At 37.6% G+C, this 18,236-nt stretch overlaps 1 protein-coding gene across 7 annotated transcripts in view; it reads left to right on the top strand.

Annotated features, from left to right (window-relative positions):
- Nucleotides 1-17,503, top strand: part of LOC132298579 (polycomb group protein EMBRYONIC FLOWER 2-like) — a 66,081-nt gene extending 48,578 nt beyond the window's left edge. For 4 of the 7 annotated variants that reach the window (XM_059795025.1, XM_059794997.1, XM_059795017.1 and 1 more), the window contains 6 exons: nt 1,206-1,389; nt 2,510-2,558; nt 5,835-5,927; nt 7,461-7,540; nt 8,016-8,105; nt 17,102-17,503. In XM_059795025.1, the coding sequence (XP_059651008.1) occupies nt 1,206-1,389; nt 2,510-2,558; nt 5,835-5,927; nt 7,461-7,540; nt 8,016-8,105; nt 17,102-17,228 (623 nt within the window). In that variant the 3' untranslated portion in view covers nt 17,229-17,503. The remainder of the gene's footprint in view (nt 1-1,205; nt 1,390-2,509; nt 2,559-5,834; nt 5,928-7,460; nt 7,541-8,015; nt 8,106-17,101) is intronic. The other 3 variants (XM_059794992.1, XM_059795004.1, XM_059795011.1) reach the window with 3 other exon arrangements.
- The last annotated feature ends 733 nt before the right edge of the window (nt 17,504-18,236 follow it).

The following is an 18,236-nucleotide window of genomic DNA, read 5'->3' as shown; positions in this document are numbered from 1 at the left end:
GAACACATACCTCGTCTAACTCCCAATCCCGAAAGGAATGCCTAAAGTGCACATCCCACGTAATCCCACTACTATCAAGCCGATAACAGTCGGCTACGTAGGCGTGTCTATCAACTGCAATACTGTATAATCTGGGAATTGTAAGAGATAATGGCTGGTCACCACACCAAATATCCTTCTAGAAACGAACGCATCTGCCATCACGAACTTTGAATCTGATGTGAGAAGAGAAGACATCCTAGAAGAGAAGACATCCCATTTCTTGGAAAAGAGTCCAAAATATTTTTGGTAATAGAAACCTTATAAAACACGTAATTGGAAATTCAGCTTTACAGACTGTCGATTGAATTCTGGGAAGTGTCGATTGATCGATAATACAACGTGCTTTGATCGAACCCTAGTGTTTGCGTTTTCAATCCTATATTAAATAATGTCTTGATCGATCGACACATTATAACACTTAGGTCAACAGTTCATTTTTCAAAGCTTCGATTAATCTACATACACTCAGTCACTCATAATCGATTGATGAGTACAATATTAAAATGCTGCAAACTAATTTTTGAAACGATTATGCATATTTTGGAAAACATATATTAATGCTCAATTAAGTTTATAAAACTTTGAAACTTGATCAAATAAAGATGTATGCATGATCCTAGTATGGTGAAGATGATTTTTGATGTGATTTTAACTTTTTACCCATTGCATTGACGAAGTTGACTGTTGTAGTTGCTTCTCTTCATCAAACATAGACTAATCTCACCTGACCATCATTCTAAACAACTCACATATTTTGAACATAAGCTAAAATTACATTGAATGAGTTTTGTAGTATGAAATTTGCCAATCTAGTCTATGAACCTAACACATGTACAGAATATCCCTGTGGATAATTCCTTGAGTTATTTAATGCTCCTCGCAGTAGAATTTGGCTGATCCTGGAAGAAACTATGCTTTTGAACTTCTTTAGGTTTACTCTTCATATCCTTGAAGTTTGCAGAATAATGTTTGCTGAAACTTTTGATCCTTTTTTTTTTTTTTTTTTTTGACCTATCCCCAGTTGAATAATGAAAATCAATTGTGATAAATGTAGGTATATTTTCTTATGCTTCTTGTTGTATATATTATTAATTCAGATAATAATTCAAGTGAAGACGATAGGGTCATACTAAGTGCTAATGATTTGCATGATGCTATTCCAGGTGTTGCTGGCTGTGTGGCATGTGATACATCCAGTCTGAATGTCACAGGGATGTCAACTGCTACAGCTCAATCATACTTAGATCCTGAATGTCAATCAGTCCCTGGAAGCAACCTTGCACCTCCTGTTATGCTACAATTTGCAAAGACGAGAAAATTATCTGTTGAACGTTCAGACCCTAGAAAGTATGTTATATCAGTCTGTCTACTTCTTACTGTAGTTCTCTTTCGTTAATAAAGGATGTATAATTTAATTTTAGAGCAGTTAAACTAAGTCATTGTCCGAGCAATTCCTAATGGACTTCCTACATCCTGAGTTAGCCCCCAACAGATATCAGCAGTCTAACAGGATGTCTATGGACATGTTAGTAGATATCCGAGCAATCACACAGACTGTTTGGATCATGGGTCTGGGGACTGTGTAGTTAAACCTGTGGAGCACTCATTAAGAAAGGATGTATAATTTCATTTTATAACAGTTAAACTGTCATAGTCCGAGCAATACCTAACGGACTGCCTACATCATGAATTAGGCCCCAACAGTTATAAGCAGTGTGTCAGGATGTCTAAGGACGTGTTTGTAGATATCCGGGCAATCACACAGACTGTTTGGATCGGGGGTCTGGGGGCTGTGTAGTTAAACCTGTGGAGCACTCATTAAGAAATGATGTATAATTTCATTTTAGAACAGTTAAACTAAGTCATAGTCCAAGCAATACCTAACGGACTTCCTACATCATGAATTAGGCCCCAACAGTTATCAACAGTCTGCCAGGATATCTAAGGACATGTTAGTAGCTATCCGAGCAATCACACAAACTGTTTGGATCATGGGTCTGGGGGCTGTGTAGTTAAACCTGTGGAGCACTCGTGTGGACCAGCTGCCACATGTCAAGACCTGCAACCTTCTAGATTGGATGATTTTAATCATTCTGACTTTCGAACTTGCTGACCACTCTTTCAACTGATGTACCTTGAACACATTTCTGCAGTAAGTGGAAACAAAATGGTTGTGTTATACAGCAATTAATTAACATCCATTTCCTTTGGCTGTCATTTCTTCATATGGCAATAATATATGTGTACAAACTTTTTGTTTTTGTTTTTTTCTTCTTTTATTTAATTTTTTTGGCAGAGCAGTTTTGACCCATCTTGTCAACTTGTCAAGCCATGTTCTTTCAGGGTCTTCCCCCACCCCCCGCACATGAGTCATATATTTGATTGCATGAGTTTGAATGTAATCTATTTAGGGAGAAAAAAAAAAAGAAAAAAAAAGAAAGTAATCTGGATTTGTTTATCCTTTCAGCCGTGCTCTACTACAGAAACGACGGTTCTTTCATTCGCACAGGGCTCAGGTGATGAGTCATTCTTCCATCTGATCTGTGGTTCTTTTCCTGTGTATTTATTGTGATCACTGCAGCTTTTCTGAGTCACGTGTCTTAATTTTGTATCTATTTTCTGTAAGTATAAGTTTGACAAGCTCAGAATTTGGTATAAAGGTTTAAATATTCAACACACGTGAAAGGGTTGTAGCTTTTCCCTCTGGGGACAACGACAAAGAAAAGGCTTAAGAAAGATATATGATCAAGAGACTAAGTATGCATTTCTTCGTGACTTCATCCTTCTAGAATTTATTTGGGTTTTGGAATTTGAAGTATGTTAGACAAATAATATTTCTTAGCAGTAATTTAAACCTGTTTGGTTCAGTTCTCTAAAAGTACTTCTCTATTCTCAGACGATAGAAAAATATAAATCCGTTAAAGTTCATTGGTTTATAGTTTTTAGAAAAATATAAATAAAGATCGTTTTTCAGATAACTCTTTTTTTAGTTCTCTGAAACTACTGTTTGTTTTTAGAGTTATTGAGAAGCGTTTTTGGAGAACTGAATCAAACATGCTCTTTAGAGTTTCAGTTACTTTGTAAGGAAAGCATGGTCAATAAAATTGTTGCCAATCCATGAGGGCATATGTCATCCAATAGTCAAGCTGGTCTCGCTCTCTCTCTCTCATATGTCATCGAAGTGTGTTGAATTTTGGTATAAGGTTACCTCAACAGCACTTGACTCCTGGCCACCAGACCACATGCCCTTTAGAATCCCAAAGAAATGTACCATATCCACATATCTCGATGTGGTCTATGACTAGTCAAACCTCGTACCAAAGGAATCGTGCTATGTTCATGTATTTTGAGATGCATTAGGAGAAAGCAATTGTGCATCTAGTGGTATGCCCCCTCAAGTTCTGCTACCAACTTGGGCAATGTGCAAAATACATCAGATTTTGTTTTCTTTATTATTCAATATCTCCGAGATTGGATTTTGGGGCTCAAAGTTATAGAAGGTCCTCGCAATTATGGATTTCAATATCGAGGATAGTTTATAAGAGGGAAGTCCTCATAGGATGTGTGATGTGGCCCGAATTTGGTGCTGGGTCGCAACTACGACCCAACGACCAGTTTAATGAGTTTTGTGTGGGCCCTTTTTAGTACTTTCTTGTAACTTGATATATAAGGGTGCTTAGGGTTTGGAGTGGTAAGATTGAGGGACACAGAAAAGAGAGAGAGAGGAGAGCTAGGGTTTGGGGGCTGAAACTTGTAATCTCTAGATTTTCGCATAGTGAATTCTTTCGTCGGATCTTCATTGTGGATGTAGGCTTGCCGAACCATGCTAAATCTTTGTGTTCTTTGTGTGTGGCTTGTTTATTTTTTGTCGTGTTTCTTGGTTTTTTCTTGGGTTCGCTGCATTTTGTCGTAATAGTATGTACTTGGGGCCCCAAAGGAGAGTGAAAACGAGCTGTCTGCTGCCAGATCTATAGAGTGGAGTGTTACTCCTTCGAGGTGAGACCCTTGAGAAATGAGCATTAAGACCTTAAAGAACCATCATACCTCAGGAGAAACTTAGTTAATGACAACATACACATTAATCTTAATTTTAGGACAATAAAGTATGCTCTTTCCATGGTGAGCTATTTCATTGTCACATGGAAATTAGTATGCATTTATAAACAACAAACATGATTCAAATGGTCCTTTTCACTCTGATGCTTTTAACTAAAGCTCAAAATGACATTAAAGTAACCACGGCAAAGGAACCCAAAAAGATGGTAGTTCTTCTGTCATTACTATCATGAATGTGCTAGGGGCATTTCAGAGACCAAAAGGCATCATGAGCCATTCGCAAAATCCATCCCGCATCTCAAATGTTGTTTTCTTATCATCACTACCTCGAAACCTTATTTGATCTTGATGATAGCATGTCTTTGTGACCACGGTTGATCTCATAAGCATGTCTAGCTTTATTGCTAATCTTGGAATTGGAGAGTGATCCTTTATAGTTTTGTGGTTGATTGACGGTTAAACACACATTTCTAAAGAACCATCCTTCTTAGAAGTTAGTAATGTAGGCACAACGTACGAACTTTTACTTATAGTGTAGTCCCTTTGCAATTAGGTATTTTGCTTGCCTTCTCATTTCAAATTGGTGCGCTGGTGGGATTTAATATGCTGCTGGTTTCGTAATGCTGCCCCTGGAACCAAATCTATGGCATGTTGAATGTTGCACAGTCCCTCTATTATTCTTCACTAGCAAGTTTTTGAAATCATCCAGCAACTTCTTAATTGCGGGTGGATGAGAAGCTTTGTCTGCATCTTGACTATCAGTAGGATTAACAATCAGCTACGTGCATTACTTAAACTGATTAGCTGTAGGGAAGTTATTTACTTTGGCATTTTTAGGGTTGTCTGCCACTTCCTCTTTCATAGGTTGTACGATTAGATCCTTTCCGTCCTTGTGGAAGGCTTAAGCAAGTGGAGTTGTAAGGTGGAGCATATCATGATCATACAACCACATCCTCCCAACAATATCTAGTATGCATCCTTCATTTTGACATCCTATAAGGCGACTTCTTTATTGGCATCACCTGTAGAAAATGGAATTAAGGTTCTGGAGAGTAACGAGAACTTCATTACTTTTATAAAAAAAAAGCTACCTTATAAGGATGAGGATGTCGTTGCCAGTTTTTATTTGTCCATGACTTCCTTTGCTGTTGTTATGACAAACAGCCGTGAACCAAGAAACAATCGTGAAACAAGACAAAAACAAGCACCACACAAGATAAAGAGCTTAATATGACAGCAACTATAGAAAGTCTAAGGCTGGAAGATTTTCTGTTTATACAGCTAATATTAGCTGTCACAAGTAACATCTTCCAACACATGTTGCCTTGTTCTTAAAAATGAAAAAATGTAGCAATCCCTAATAAAGATTTGCTATAGGCAAACAATGTTTTATCTGTGTTTCCTTATATACTTCCGTTGTGTGATTAGTGGATCCTTTAATACTGTTCCAAGGAAGAATATTAAGAATCAAATGCTTTCGAGGAAATTGGAATGATAATGAAAGCCATAATTGTCCATTTTTATGTTAAATTCCGTTCTTGTGCATTTTTTTGTTTTTTCTTTTGCCATTGTTAATGTTGCTTGTTTGATGTTTCGGGCGAGTCACATTTATTCATAGACAGTTATGGGAATAGAATATTCTTTTTAGACTTTATTTTTTTTTGTTTTTTTTTTAACATTATTATGGAACCCATGCATCGACATATCTGAGAAGGTAGAATTTCTTGTAATTCTAGTCAATGGCATTGGAGCAAGTGTTGTCAGATCGGGATAGTGAGGATGAAGTTGATGATGATGTTGCCGATTTTGAAGATCGAAGGGTATGTTTGGTAAATTATTTGATCTTTATTTCACTGTATTTGTTATAATTTTGGTATTAGTGTGTGTATATGCAAGCATGCTGTTGAGTGGGTCTATGTGTGCATGTGGTTCCCTTGTTCCAATTTGGGAATTTTGTTGCAACAACAATCCCATTCTGCATGTTAATGAGTAGCTGAGGCATGTAATTTTAAAGATTTGTGCAAACAGAAGAGAAGAAGATGTTGTGTTATTCAATTGTATATTAAAGCATATTGAATTATAAAATAATAAAGAAATAACAACTCTCTAACAAAGCTACTCCTAACCATCTAATGAGTGATTAGATGGTTACCTTTAAGAAGCATAATTTTTGAGGTTTTTTGTCCTATATCTTGAATTTTTTTAAAGAAGAAAAAATAAGAAAACTCAGAGGGGGGTGGGGGTGGTGGTGGTGGTGGTTGTTTTTTGTTTTATTTATTTATTTTTAAATTTTTTCTTTTTATTTTTAAATTAAGATTTCATTGTACTCGAAAGGAGAGTGCATGCCTAATACAAAAGAAAAACCCAAAGCTATACCCCCAAGCTATCCACAAAGGACATTCAAAGCTTTAAGGATTTACAAATTTTCCCATGTACCCACAAAAATAAATAACTTAAAAGTACAAAATCACCCCTATTGGGGACTCTACCCCATCAAAGACCTCCTATTTCGTTCCTTCCACAAGGCCCACCATAAACACGAGGGGGTGACTCGCCATGCATCTCTACCTTGGGATCCCACTAAGCATCTGCTCCAATTCTCTATCAAACTTTTTGCAGAAGCTGACATGACTCGCTATATCCCGAAGATAATGCATGACATGGCTTAATCTTCTCTATCCACAGAGCAAGTGGAGCTTTTCAATTCTGTATTTCTCTTCATTGTAGTGTGAGTGGTTGTCCTTACTTCATTATCCTTGCACCTCGTTGCTAGATTTTTCTTTTAGGGACAAAAAAATATTTAAAAAAAGTCTTTCAAACTCTAAAGCAATAATATGTCTGGATCCTCTCGCATTCTAGAGTAATTTAAAGTATCTGCATTAGTTTGCACTGAATCGTTGATGGCATGTTAAGAGCATGTTGTAGAATCATCTCTAAGTATCATGGTTTTATGCTTCATTTCATAAAACCAACCCAAATTAGATGGGATAAGGCTTCTTGCGATTATGATCTTAAATTTTTTAAAACTTTAGAAGGTAAATCTATTTGAACTGTTGGTGCATAACCTAATTATATTTGATTGGCCTATAAGGAGAACATATTTAAGTTTATGGAGTCTTAGTTGCAATGTGACTGCCTAGTGAGAGTATCACACTTCAGGTTACCTAAGTCTCAAGGTTTTGCATTAAAGTGGTCTTGCTTGGCCTCAGCTTGAGGGATGACTGTAGAAGCCTTTTAAAATGATGTCAATGATTGAGCAGTGTGTGTTAATCCCCCCTTGCTACTGCCTCTATAACAAGATATGCCAATCTAATTCTTACTCAACAAAGTAGTCCACATTGATACACTCATATATGTTGCAGATGCTTGATGATTTTGTGGATGTGACCAAAGATGAGAAGCAAATGATGCATCTCTGGAACTCATTTGTGAGGAAGCAACGGTAATATTTTTTTCTCCTGTTCGTTTTGAATTGTTTTAGTTATGTCCTTCCATTGAGAGTCTCTTTCTCTCAACACACACAAAGGCACAAGCAACAAAAAACATCATATAGCCTTTCGAATTTAAAACTGTATGGGATATATTGATCCCTTCTATTTTTCTACGCTAGTAATTGAAATTTTTAGATTTTCTCCAACATGGCATTGTTTTTTAGTAGGTTTTTTATTGGTGAATTCTGATTTTGCCTATTGACCAGGATATGCAATCAGTCTGTTTTACCGAGTGTGCTGTAAATTTTGATATGTTCATTCCGATGCATAGACTTCATTTCTAGTTCACTGAAGGCCTGATTTGTTGTGAATCTTAGTCCTCCATTCTAAAAATATATTTTATTTTATTTTTCTATTTATTTATTTTTAAATTTATTACTCTCTTTTTTTTTTTTTTTTTGGGGGGGGGGGGTTTCATAATGGCAGGGTGTTGGCAGATGGTCATATTTCTTGGGCATGTGAGGCATTTTCGAAATTCCATGGTCAAGACCTTGCCCGGGCACCAGCCTTGCTTTGGTAACTTCTCTCCTCATCTGTTTTTAAGTTGCGCCATTGCATGCTCCAATCCGTATGTCCAGATGTTCACTAATGTCATATTAATCATTTCGTACGTGTGAGACTTGAAAATTGACTCATGTCTGTGCTCTAAACTTTCAAGTTTAGATGGGTATAACGTGCCAATCTCATCATTATATGTTATTTCTGCATCTGCTACTGGTTTGGATGCATGATGTAGAACAGCACGCTCACGATTATCTAAGCATACAGGATCATCGCAAATCAGGGAGGCTAAAAAGGTAAGGAGAATAGAAGGAAATAAATAAATAAGGAAAAGTCAAAAGAATCATCGCAAATCAGGGAAGCTGAAAAGGTAAGGAGAATAGAAGGAAATAAATAAGGAAAAGTCAAAAGGAGATTTGGTGTAGTTGTTAGCAATAGAAGATATTATTCTCCATTGTAAGATTTACGGAGGATTCTACTCTATCAAATCTCAGATTTCCCCTTTAATATTATTTCACGCATGCTTTCTTTTTTAATTTTATTTTTGACTTGCCTATATAAAGGCAAGAGATGTAAGTCTACAAACATCATCATTATCAATATAATTTCAGTTTCTCTCTTGTGAGTGTGTTCTTTGTTAGTTCAAGGGCTTAACCTTGTTTTTTATCGAAATATGATATTTGATGGAGTAGAATCCTTCTTAAATCTTGCAATGGAGAATAATATCTTCTATTGCTAGTAACTACACCAAATCTCCTTTTGACTTTTCCTTATTTATTTATTTATTTCTTTTTATTCTCCTTACCTTTTCAGCCTTCCTGATTTGCGATGATTCTTTTGACTTTTCCTTACTTATTTATTTCCTTCTATTCTTTTTACCTTTTCAGCCTCCTTGATTTGCGATGATCCTGTATACTCAGATAATCGTGAGCGAGCTGTTCTACATCAACGCATTTCTATATGTGCATCATATGTGTTGATGTTAAACAAAAAGGAAATAAAGAACTTGTTGGAAGGTTTGTTGGATCATGTGTCGGCAAGTCGTCCAAAAACCAATTTAAAGTGCCCGTGGATTGGAAATTTCCATAATTTAATTCCAAGCTTTCATGAAATTTGATTAAACACTGTTTGGGCTGTGATTTTTCTTTTTATGGTGCCCAGCAAACCGAAGGCAGGACTATAATTAAACAACAATTTTACTTTATGAGACTAGTTTTAGTGTGTTTCTCAATTTCATCATAGTGATTTATTTGAGGTGAAGAGATCTTCAGTTGAGGTGGAGCTATGATGAGATCATTGTTCGAGGTGGAGCTATACAGGAGCATGTGAAAATCGAATTCATGCCAAGGTTGAGATTGTTGAGTTTTGTGACTCGAATTCGATGTGCGGGCGATGTTTTGGCAGAAGTGATTATGGTGGAACCAATTCAATTTTTTCTTGAACCAATTGGACATGCAACCCCAATTGAACCAGTTTAAGAAAAGTTGAACCAGTTGGATGTGCAAGCCAGAAAATTACTATTTAAGAGTTGAAGACTGATATGGTAACTCCTTGTAGGCAAGTTGGGGAATACTTATCCAACAAGGAATTGGGTTTGAAGACTCTATAAATAGAGATGGGTTTGGGTAGAGAGAGAGGAGAGAAAAGATGTAAGGAGTTTAAGGATGAGTGTTGTGAGGATAGGGGAGAGTATATGTAATTCCCGCATGTATAGATGTAGCCTCAAAAGAGATGATGAGTGAGTGAGTGGGGTTTTGACATCTGGTTGTATATTCTCTTTCTTGATTCATAATATTGGAAATCTCTCTCCCCATCGACGTCGCCTAGAGTTGGGTAAACCATGTAAAATACTGTGTTGTGTGTTAATGTGTATAATTGTTATACCTTTGGTGTGAAGTTTGTCAGAGGATGATAGTGAGGTGCCATGGAGATTTAATCAAAGTTGATGATGACACTAAGGTATGAAGATAGGTGTGCAGACACAAGCCCATAAGGAACAAGTTTTGGGGACAAGCCAGAGAGTGGGTGCTAGTTCTCAAGATGAGACAAGTATGGTGTGAGGAATGAAAGGGTTTGCTCTAAGCCCAATAAAGAGCAATGAAGAGTGAAGAAGAAAGGTTTGTTGCTTTGAGCCATAAAAGCAATTGATGAAGATGAGTTGGTTGATTGGTGGGTTGCCATGCGTGAACAATTGAACATCAATGGGGTGGTGGATAGAGAAGATGGAAGAAGAAGGAGTATGATGGAATATGAGAAAAGGTGGAGATTGTTAGTGTATTTCTCAATTTCATCATAGTGATTTATTTGAGGTATAGAGATCTTCAGTTGAGGTGGAGCTATGAAGAGATCATTGTTCGAGGTGGATCCATGGAGGAGCATGTGAAGATCAAATTCAAGCTAAGGTGGAGATTGTTGAGTTTTGTGGCTCAAATTCGGTGTGCAAGTGATGTTATGGTAGAAGTCATTATGGTGTAATCAGTTCAACTTTTTCTTGAACTAGTTGGACATGCAACCCCAATTGAACCAGTTTAAGAAAAGTTGAACCAGTTGGATGTGCAAGCCAGAAGACTGATATTTTAGTAATTATGCTGATTTATTTAAAATTTTGCCGTTAACTATTGAATTTGAGCAGATATAAATGGAACATCAAATATATGCTCGGTAGGAGCTTATCCAACATACAGTTGAGCAAATCAACAAGCATTACTTACAACATAGCTTCCCTTTTCCCTTATATGGGGTGTGATGGTTGTAATACTAGAAGCACATGTTCTTCAACTTACTTACTCAACTATATTTCTTGAAGCAATACGATTTAACATGGAGACTGTTGGGGCAGCGGAAGCGCATGAAGATGGAAATCCAATGAAAGCTAATAAAGCAATCACATACAAACACAAGATATAACGTGGTTCGGCCAAAATTGGCCTATATCTACAGATGAGAAGAGATTCCACTATATACTTGTTTTTTCACCATGTACTATTCCACGAGCCTATCTTTTTGCTACCAATGCCATCGGTGTTTTTCCTACTCTACCAACCTATTATAAATTACCCTTACCCATCAGTTCCCTCATGAGACTACATCTCTCTCAATCTCAAAAGTCTTAACCCATAATTATATAGAGTTCCAAACCCAATGCCTTGTTAGACAAGAATTACTTGGAGCCCAAGACTTGCCTAACAAGGAACTACATATTAGGCTTGGTTTGTTGGGAGGAACTGTAAATATTTGGGGAGAGAGTTGATTTTTTTGGACATAATGAGAGATTAGGGGCCTATTAGGCTCTTCTTTTGTTTTTGTGGGATGCGTTCCCTGTTTGAATGCTTTCTAATACAATCTTACTTATCAAAAAATAAAAATAAAATAAAATACAACTCTAAAGTAGAAATCTAATTAGACTTGGAATTTGTGACAAAATTCCCAACAATCTCCACCTTGATTCAAATTCCATCAATCCTATCATCGCTTCCCACGACTATGATCAGGAGTCAGGACAATTCTTTTGCAGCCCCAATCATTTGGCACACAAAATGGATCACTCTTTAGGAACTTCCACCCATGGAGCCCTTCCTGCATCCCAACCTAATTTAGGGACTTTTCAGCCCAACCAAGGAGCAAGTTCCTCCTAGTCTGATTCAGGGACTTCCACCCAAGGAGACAATTCCTCCTTACTCTTTTGGATTGAATGCGAGATTCTCTTGCAAAGCTCTAGTTGTCCACATTATACGCTGCTTGTTTAATCAAACCTCGAAGGCTCCACCTTGACTACTCGAGCTTTACGCCATGTAACCCATTACGATTTTATGACCATCGTGATCAACCAAATTGATTAACTCCACCTGCAACTGAAACATGTTGCAACACCTGTTGAGGCTCCTTGTGTTTTTTAGATCTCGCTCACCTTCGGCTCTGATACCAATTTGTTAGGGCAGTGAAAAAGCATGAACATGGGAATCCAATGAAAGCTATCAAAGTTGAAGAGAGAAATAGAAAATGAAGCACACAAGGATACACGCACAAAGCCCAAAGGGCTACATCATCTTTATTATTTTCTCTCGATCTTTCTATACAATGATCACCTTTATTTATAGGTGAAAGAGTATAAGTGATAAATATGGAAAATACATTGATGGAAGATTCCTAAAATTAATACCATAAATCACTTCAATCAAATATTCTATCATAGGATAAACTATCTCCTATGAAATTCTCATATCAAATATTCTATGAAGGAGTAATTTAAGGGTCCTAAAATGTTATTTTCCAACAAAAGCCAACAAAGCAATCACACAGAAATACAAGATATAATGTGGTTCGGTCAAAACCAGCCTACATCCACAGTTAAGCAGAGATTCCAATATGATTTTCGTAGAGATATTACAATGATAGAATACCGACACCATGTACATGTCTTTTCACCACGTACTACTCCATGAGCTACCTTGGCCGATGTTGGTTCCGTCCTTGCTCCTCGCTACCAGTGCCATCGGTATTTTTCATACTACACCAACCCATAAACTACCTCTATCCATCAACTTCCTTTTGAGACTACATCTCTCTCAATCTCATAAGTCTCAACCCATAACCTAGGTATCTATTTATAGAGTTCCATACCCAATTCCTTGTTGGACAAATCATGATGCAAGGCAGACTTAGGGAGGGGAGGATCAATTGTCTGAAACTTGCATCATTTTTTGTTTAGGAAAACCGATTAGAAAAGTTTCAGAAACACAAGATATGCAAAATCTAAAACAATCTCTTATGAATCAAATCATGATTTTACAAAACCCTAGACTATATATATTTATTTATTATCATCAAGAGGTACCCCTGGGCACATGCAACATCCTACAAGCCACGTGAGCCAGCCAAGTCCGAGTATAATACCGTTTGAGTGGCCCTAGGTGTGGGGAAGTTTTGATAATGAGACATCCACTTTTAAAGTAAGGCTCTTGTCTACTCTGCCGCCACCCTTGGGGTTAACCGTAGACTATATATGAATATGAACATTAATTTGTTAGTGTCCCAATAGAAAGTTATAAATACCTTTTTGCTCTTGACTAATAAATCTTTGAATACCAGATCTGCGCTTGGACAAGATGCCACAACTAATATAACTAATTTGACATTCTAATAAGAAAATTTATGGACTCCAAGTTTTGAACACAAACTAACAATATTAACCTAACAATATGAAACTGAACGCTGGCTTTTAATAGTTGTTGTAGTGATGTTATGATAGATGGTAGCTCCTTTAGTATTTACATTTTACTGAATTTTGTGCATGCGTTTAGTGTTTCTTAACATATGACAGGTTGGAAAGGTATGATTTGTTGCGAAACTAGGTTGACATGAACCATTTACAATTTATCCAGTAAAGGATCAAATGAGATACTGTAATATATGATTTTGAGCTTTTTGTACTTGCAGTGCTTTCGCATTTTAATCAAATTAGATATCTAATTGGCTATTCCGAAGTTTAATAATTGAAATTTCTTTCTCTGTACGAACCACCCATCGCCACCTCCACCCCTTTCCCTCCCCCTCTCCACGACCACTCTCCAACTTTCTCTCTCCTCTCCCCTTTCTCTGTTTCTTTGTCCACTGCCACCTCCTCTTTTGGCTAGACAAAACCAAACACAGTTGAACACAAAACAAAACAAACCAAACCTTAAAGCCTAATTTCTAATAATTCAACTCAAGAGCCAACAAAACAAACTGAAATACCAGAGTACTATAACACCAACCTGTAAAGACCTAATTGATCATGATCAAAATGATGAAAGATCATCACAAAACAATTGGGTCTATGTAAAGTACAATTGTGTTCAATTAGATCTATTTTAGGGAGAGAGAGGGACAGAGAGTAGTGACCAAGTGTTTAAATTATAGACCACTCATATATATATATATATATGTACACACACACGTGCTACTTTATAATTTCCCTATGCTTTTTTTTTTTTTTTTTTTCCTAGTTGGGACTCACACACACTGCCTCCACTGAGGTTCGAACCCCTGACCTCCCTTTGGAAAGTAGGAACCTTGTATAGCTAGGCCACAGGCCTGTTGGTCCCTATGCTTTCTTTAACTTAGGTGGTGGGTGGATTGGTGGTGTATAACATGGATCATGAATGTTTATATATATACCCACAAAATTAATACCTGGGTTAAACAGTCACTGGTGGGGAAAGAGAGAGAGAGAGGCCACTTTTGCAAGCATCGACAATTATACATATCTTCCTTGAGACCGTTGAAAAACTACTACGCAGATTCTAAATGAAGATGCAAGAAATATGCTGATTTGGAGATAGAGAGTTTCATCGAGTTTAAAAGAAATAAGAGAATGAAGAAAGTGCACATGCACACACACACGGAGAGATTGATGCGTGTTTGTAGAAAACTGATCTATTCAGTTGAAATACAAATTTAAGGGGAAAAATTATCAAATTGCAAACTATGGTAGCAGAGTTGGACACAAATGTTTGATAGGGGAGGACCGTATAAATTTTCATAAAAGAGGGATGGCTTGTATACTTATGTTTAACCTCAAGAGAGATCAGTGTAATTTATTTAAAAACATTTAAGGGTAAATTGCATAAAACCCGCTAAACTATCAACAGATTGCAACTAACCCCCCTGAACTACAAACTGCCCCTTTAAACTGATAGAAATAGTCTACTAGGCACTTCAGAACGTGGTGTCAAACAACCGTTTAACGGAAAAACAAATTCATAATTTTTTTTTTTTTTTTTTGATAAGTAAACGTGGATAGAAACAAAAAAAACGTTCAAAAGGGGAACGCGTCCCACATACAAAAACAGAACCGAAACCTAAGGACCCAGAAGGTCCAAAAAATCTATGAAATCATCATTAGAAGAACAATAACTTTCCTTCACCCAACTTAAAATGTTGCGAAGAATAAAAAGTTTTAAAGTCGTCGACGATTCCTTTCCTTCAAATAGTCAATTGTTCCGCTCTCTCCAAGTGCACCACCACACACAATGCGGGACTGTCCTCCAAGAGTCTCGAGCAAGATCCCCCACATAGCATCCCCTCCACACGCATTAATCAGGCCTCTTGAAGACTGTGGCATTACCCAATAAATACCGAAAAACCCAAAGATCATGTTCCAACAGTCAGACACCATAGGGCAGTGCATAAGGAGATGATCCACAGACTCACCATCATTTTTGCATAGGCAACACCAGTTAACAATAATATTGCATCTCCTCCTCAAATTGTCTAGCGTCAAAATCTTACCCCAAACGGCTGTCCATACAAAGAATGCCACTCCAAGGGGAGCCTTAGAGCGCCATACTGTCTTCCAAGGGAAATCAGAACTAGCAAAGTTGGAGAGGCCCAAGAACATGGACTGGACATCGAATCTACCATGGGAAGATGGAATCCACAAGAGTACATCATGACCTCGGCTAACTGCATCCTGTTGATACAACAAATCCAATAAGACACAGACCTCCTCCATCTCCCAATCCTGGAAAGGGCGCTAAAGCGGATATCCCACGTAATCCTATTGCTATCAAGCCGATAGCAATCAGCAACATAGGCGTGTCTATCGGCAGCGATGCTTGATATCAATCAGCAACATAAGCGTGTCTATCGGCAATGATTCCATAAAGTCTAGGAAAGATACAAGACAAAGGCTGGTCACCACACCAAAGATCCTCCCAGGACCGAACACATCTACCATCCCGAACTTTGAAACGAATATGAGAAGAGAAGACATCCCACTCCTTCCGAATGCATTTCCACATGCCCACTCCTCCAGCAATGGAAACTGGGCAGGAAGACCATCCACCTCTTTCTTCCCCGAATCTACAAGAGACAATCCTTCACGGGCAATGACGCTCCCTACCAAATCTCCAAAACAACTTACCCAAAAGGGGCCATTCTCTTAATACCTAGGCCAACCAACTTAATAGGCTTGCAGATGTGCTCCCATCTAGCGAGATGATATTTGAACTCGTCACCCCTACTGCCCCAAAGGAAATCTCGTTGGATCTTTTCAATCCTTTCGACAATAGAGCATGGAATCTAGAACATAGATAAGAAATAAGTAGGAAGGCTCGAGAGAGTGCTCTTTATAAGATTGATCTTCCCGCGCTTCGATAAGTATTGATTTTTCTACCCCGCCAATCTCTTCTCGTACCTATCAATCACAGGATTCTGATACAACCCTCTCCTTTATGAAATTGTTCATTTCATTCTTGAGGTGAACTTGCTTCCTCCCACTTCATTCAGCCGGAGCTGGTGAATTCAATGACTATCTTTCATTCATCTGAAAGTGAATTGAAATACTCCTGGAATAGGGGTTTTCCCTCAGAGGTCCTGGTAAGTGCCCACCCTTTTAGAAGAGACCGCCAAAGGCAAACCCAATTAAGGAATATGGAAAGAACTCACCCCGCATCCAAGAACTGCAGCTAGGGAGTAAATGTCCTGAACTTCCCCATCTGGGACAAGCACACTCTTACCAACATTAACTTTCAACCCAGAAACCGCCTGAAAACAAATTCACAATTTTACTCCTAATTTAACCTACTTTGTTTTATACTTCTCACACTTTTTTTTTTTCCTGAGTAATTACTGACTCACACTTAACATTCTTCATATTACAGATTACATATACACACACACACATACACAATTCTTCTTCTCCACTGCAAATCCATCCGTTGATGGGCACCTTTTCCATCGTCTCTCTCCCCCTCTCCACCAGCAACAACATATGCCTTAAAAATTTCAAATTGTAGTTCTAGAGGGTTTCTTGAGAGGGAGAATAGTTTTGGGGGGGTTTATGCAATTTATCCAATATTTAATATGCATTTTTGTAAGATTGTTTTTTTAGTAACTTAGATCCATCATGTAAGCTCCATTCAAGAAGTTCTTTGTGTACAAGTTATGTTACTTTCCAAAAGGTAAATTTCTCTTTGTTCTTTATAGTAGGTTTTGGTTCTGAATTAGAACTATGGTTATGTGTTTGACAGGTGCTGGAGATTATTTATGATCAAACTTTGGAATCATGGTGTGCTTGATGCACGCACCATGAACAATTGTAATTTAATACTCGAGCAATGCCAAAGCCAGCAGGACACAGATCTTACGAGAAGCTAAAGCTTTGATAATTCATTTTTTGATGGCGATGAAGACTAGCGTCCGTACTAATTTACTGATCTCTGTCACTGCATTTTGTAGCACTTTTTGTATCCTATTTAATCCATTGAGCTTTTGTATGGTGGACTAGATGTCCTAGCCTGGCTTCAATCCTATTGTAATATTGTACCTGTGGCCTTACATTCAAATTCTACACAGGCATCTATATATATCTTCCTGAAATACTCGTAATAGAAAAGGAAAGAAAATGAAGCTGGCTGCCATTTGGTTCCTTATGCATTGTGTTGAATTGACTAATGTTTTGTTCTAAGAAAAATGATACATCCTCGTCGACTTGATCCTAAATGGGTGCTATGAGGGGGATGTGGGCCTCACTCCATGATGTCAGGGTGATGTCATGTGATGGGATTCATGCCCCACTCACATACAACTTATTGTCATCTTCCGAATTCTTTGGCATTCTCTAAATTTTAAGGATGTATCATGGATATTGATTTATGGTCACTATGGAAATCACCTGTCATTTATCACTTTAATTCTAGTTTCAGTATATATAATTATTATACTATATCTTAGGATAAGCAAGTATAATCTACCATTTTATTTATTTTTGAGGCATTAGATTCAAATAGTAGTTCCCTGAATGAGTTTGCTCGTGTTTGAGTCTCCCATCTCCTAGTTTGTCTATATTTATTTCCCATCTCCTAGTTTGTCTATATTTATTGTGAATTCATGTGGCTGAGGGAGGATGTGTCCTAAAAAGTTGGAAGAGGATCCTTCTAGTTTGGTGTTGGCCTAAGGTGCTTTTGTGCCAAATGTCTTGTCTACCCTTCCGTCCTTCCCATCTTCTCCCTTCTAGCAAACAGTGGAATTTGGCTCTAACTATTTCCTTTTCTGTTGCCAATTTTCTTTTGTTTGGTAGCTGGAGTAAGCCTCCATTGTTTAGCATAAGAGAGAGGAAGAGGGAAGCTTCGTCCCTCTGGACCCACCATATTGACTTCCATCCAA

The sequence above is a fragment of the Cornus florida genome, unplaced genomic scaffold (genome assembly GCF_030987335.1).
Source record: "Cornus florida cultivar Cherokee Brave unplaced genomic scaffold, ASM3098733v1 CherokeeBrave_3.0.0_Hap2_Chr01, whole genome shotgun sequence".
Lineage (NCBI taxonomy): Eukaryota > Viridiplantae > Streptophyta > Magnoliopsida > Cornales > Cornaceae > Cornus > Cornus florida.
The sequence above is the reverse complement of the archived record's forward strand: the minus strand, read 5'-3'. Positions and strand labels throughout refer to the sequence as shown.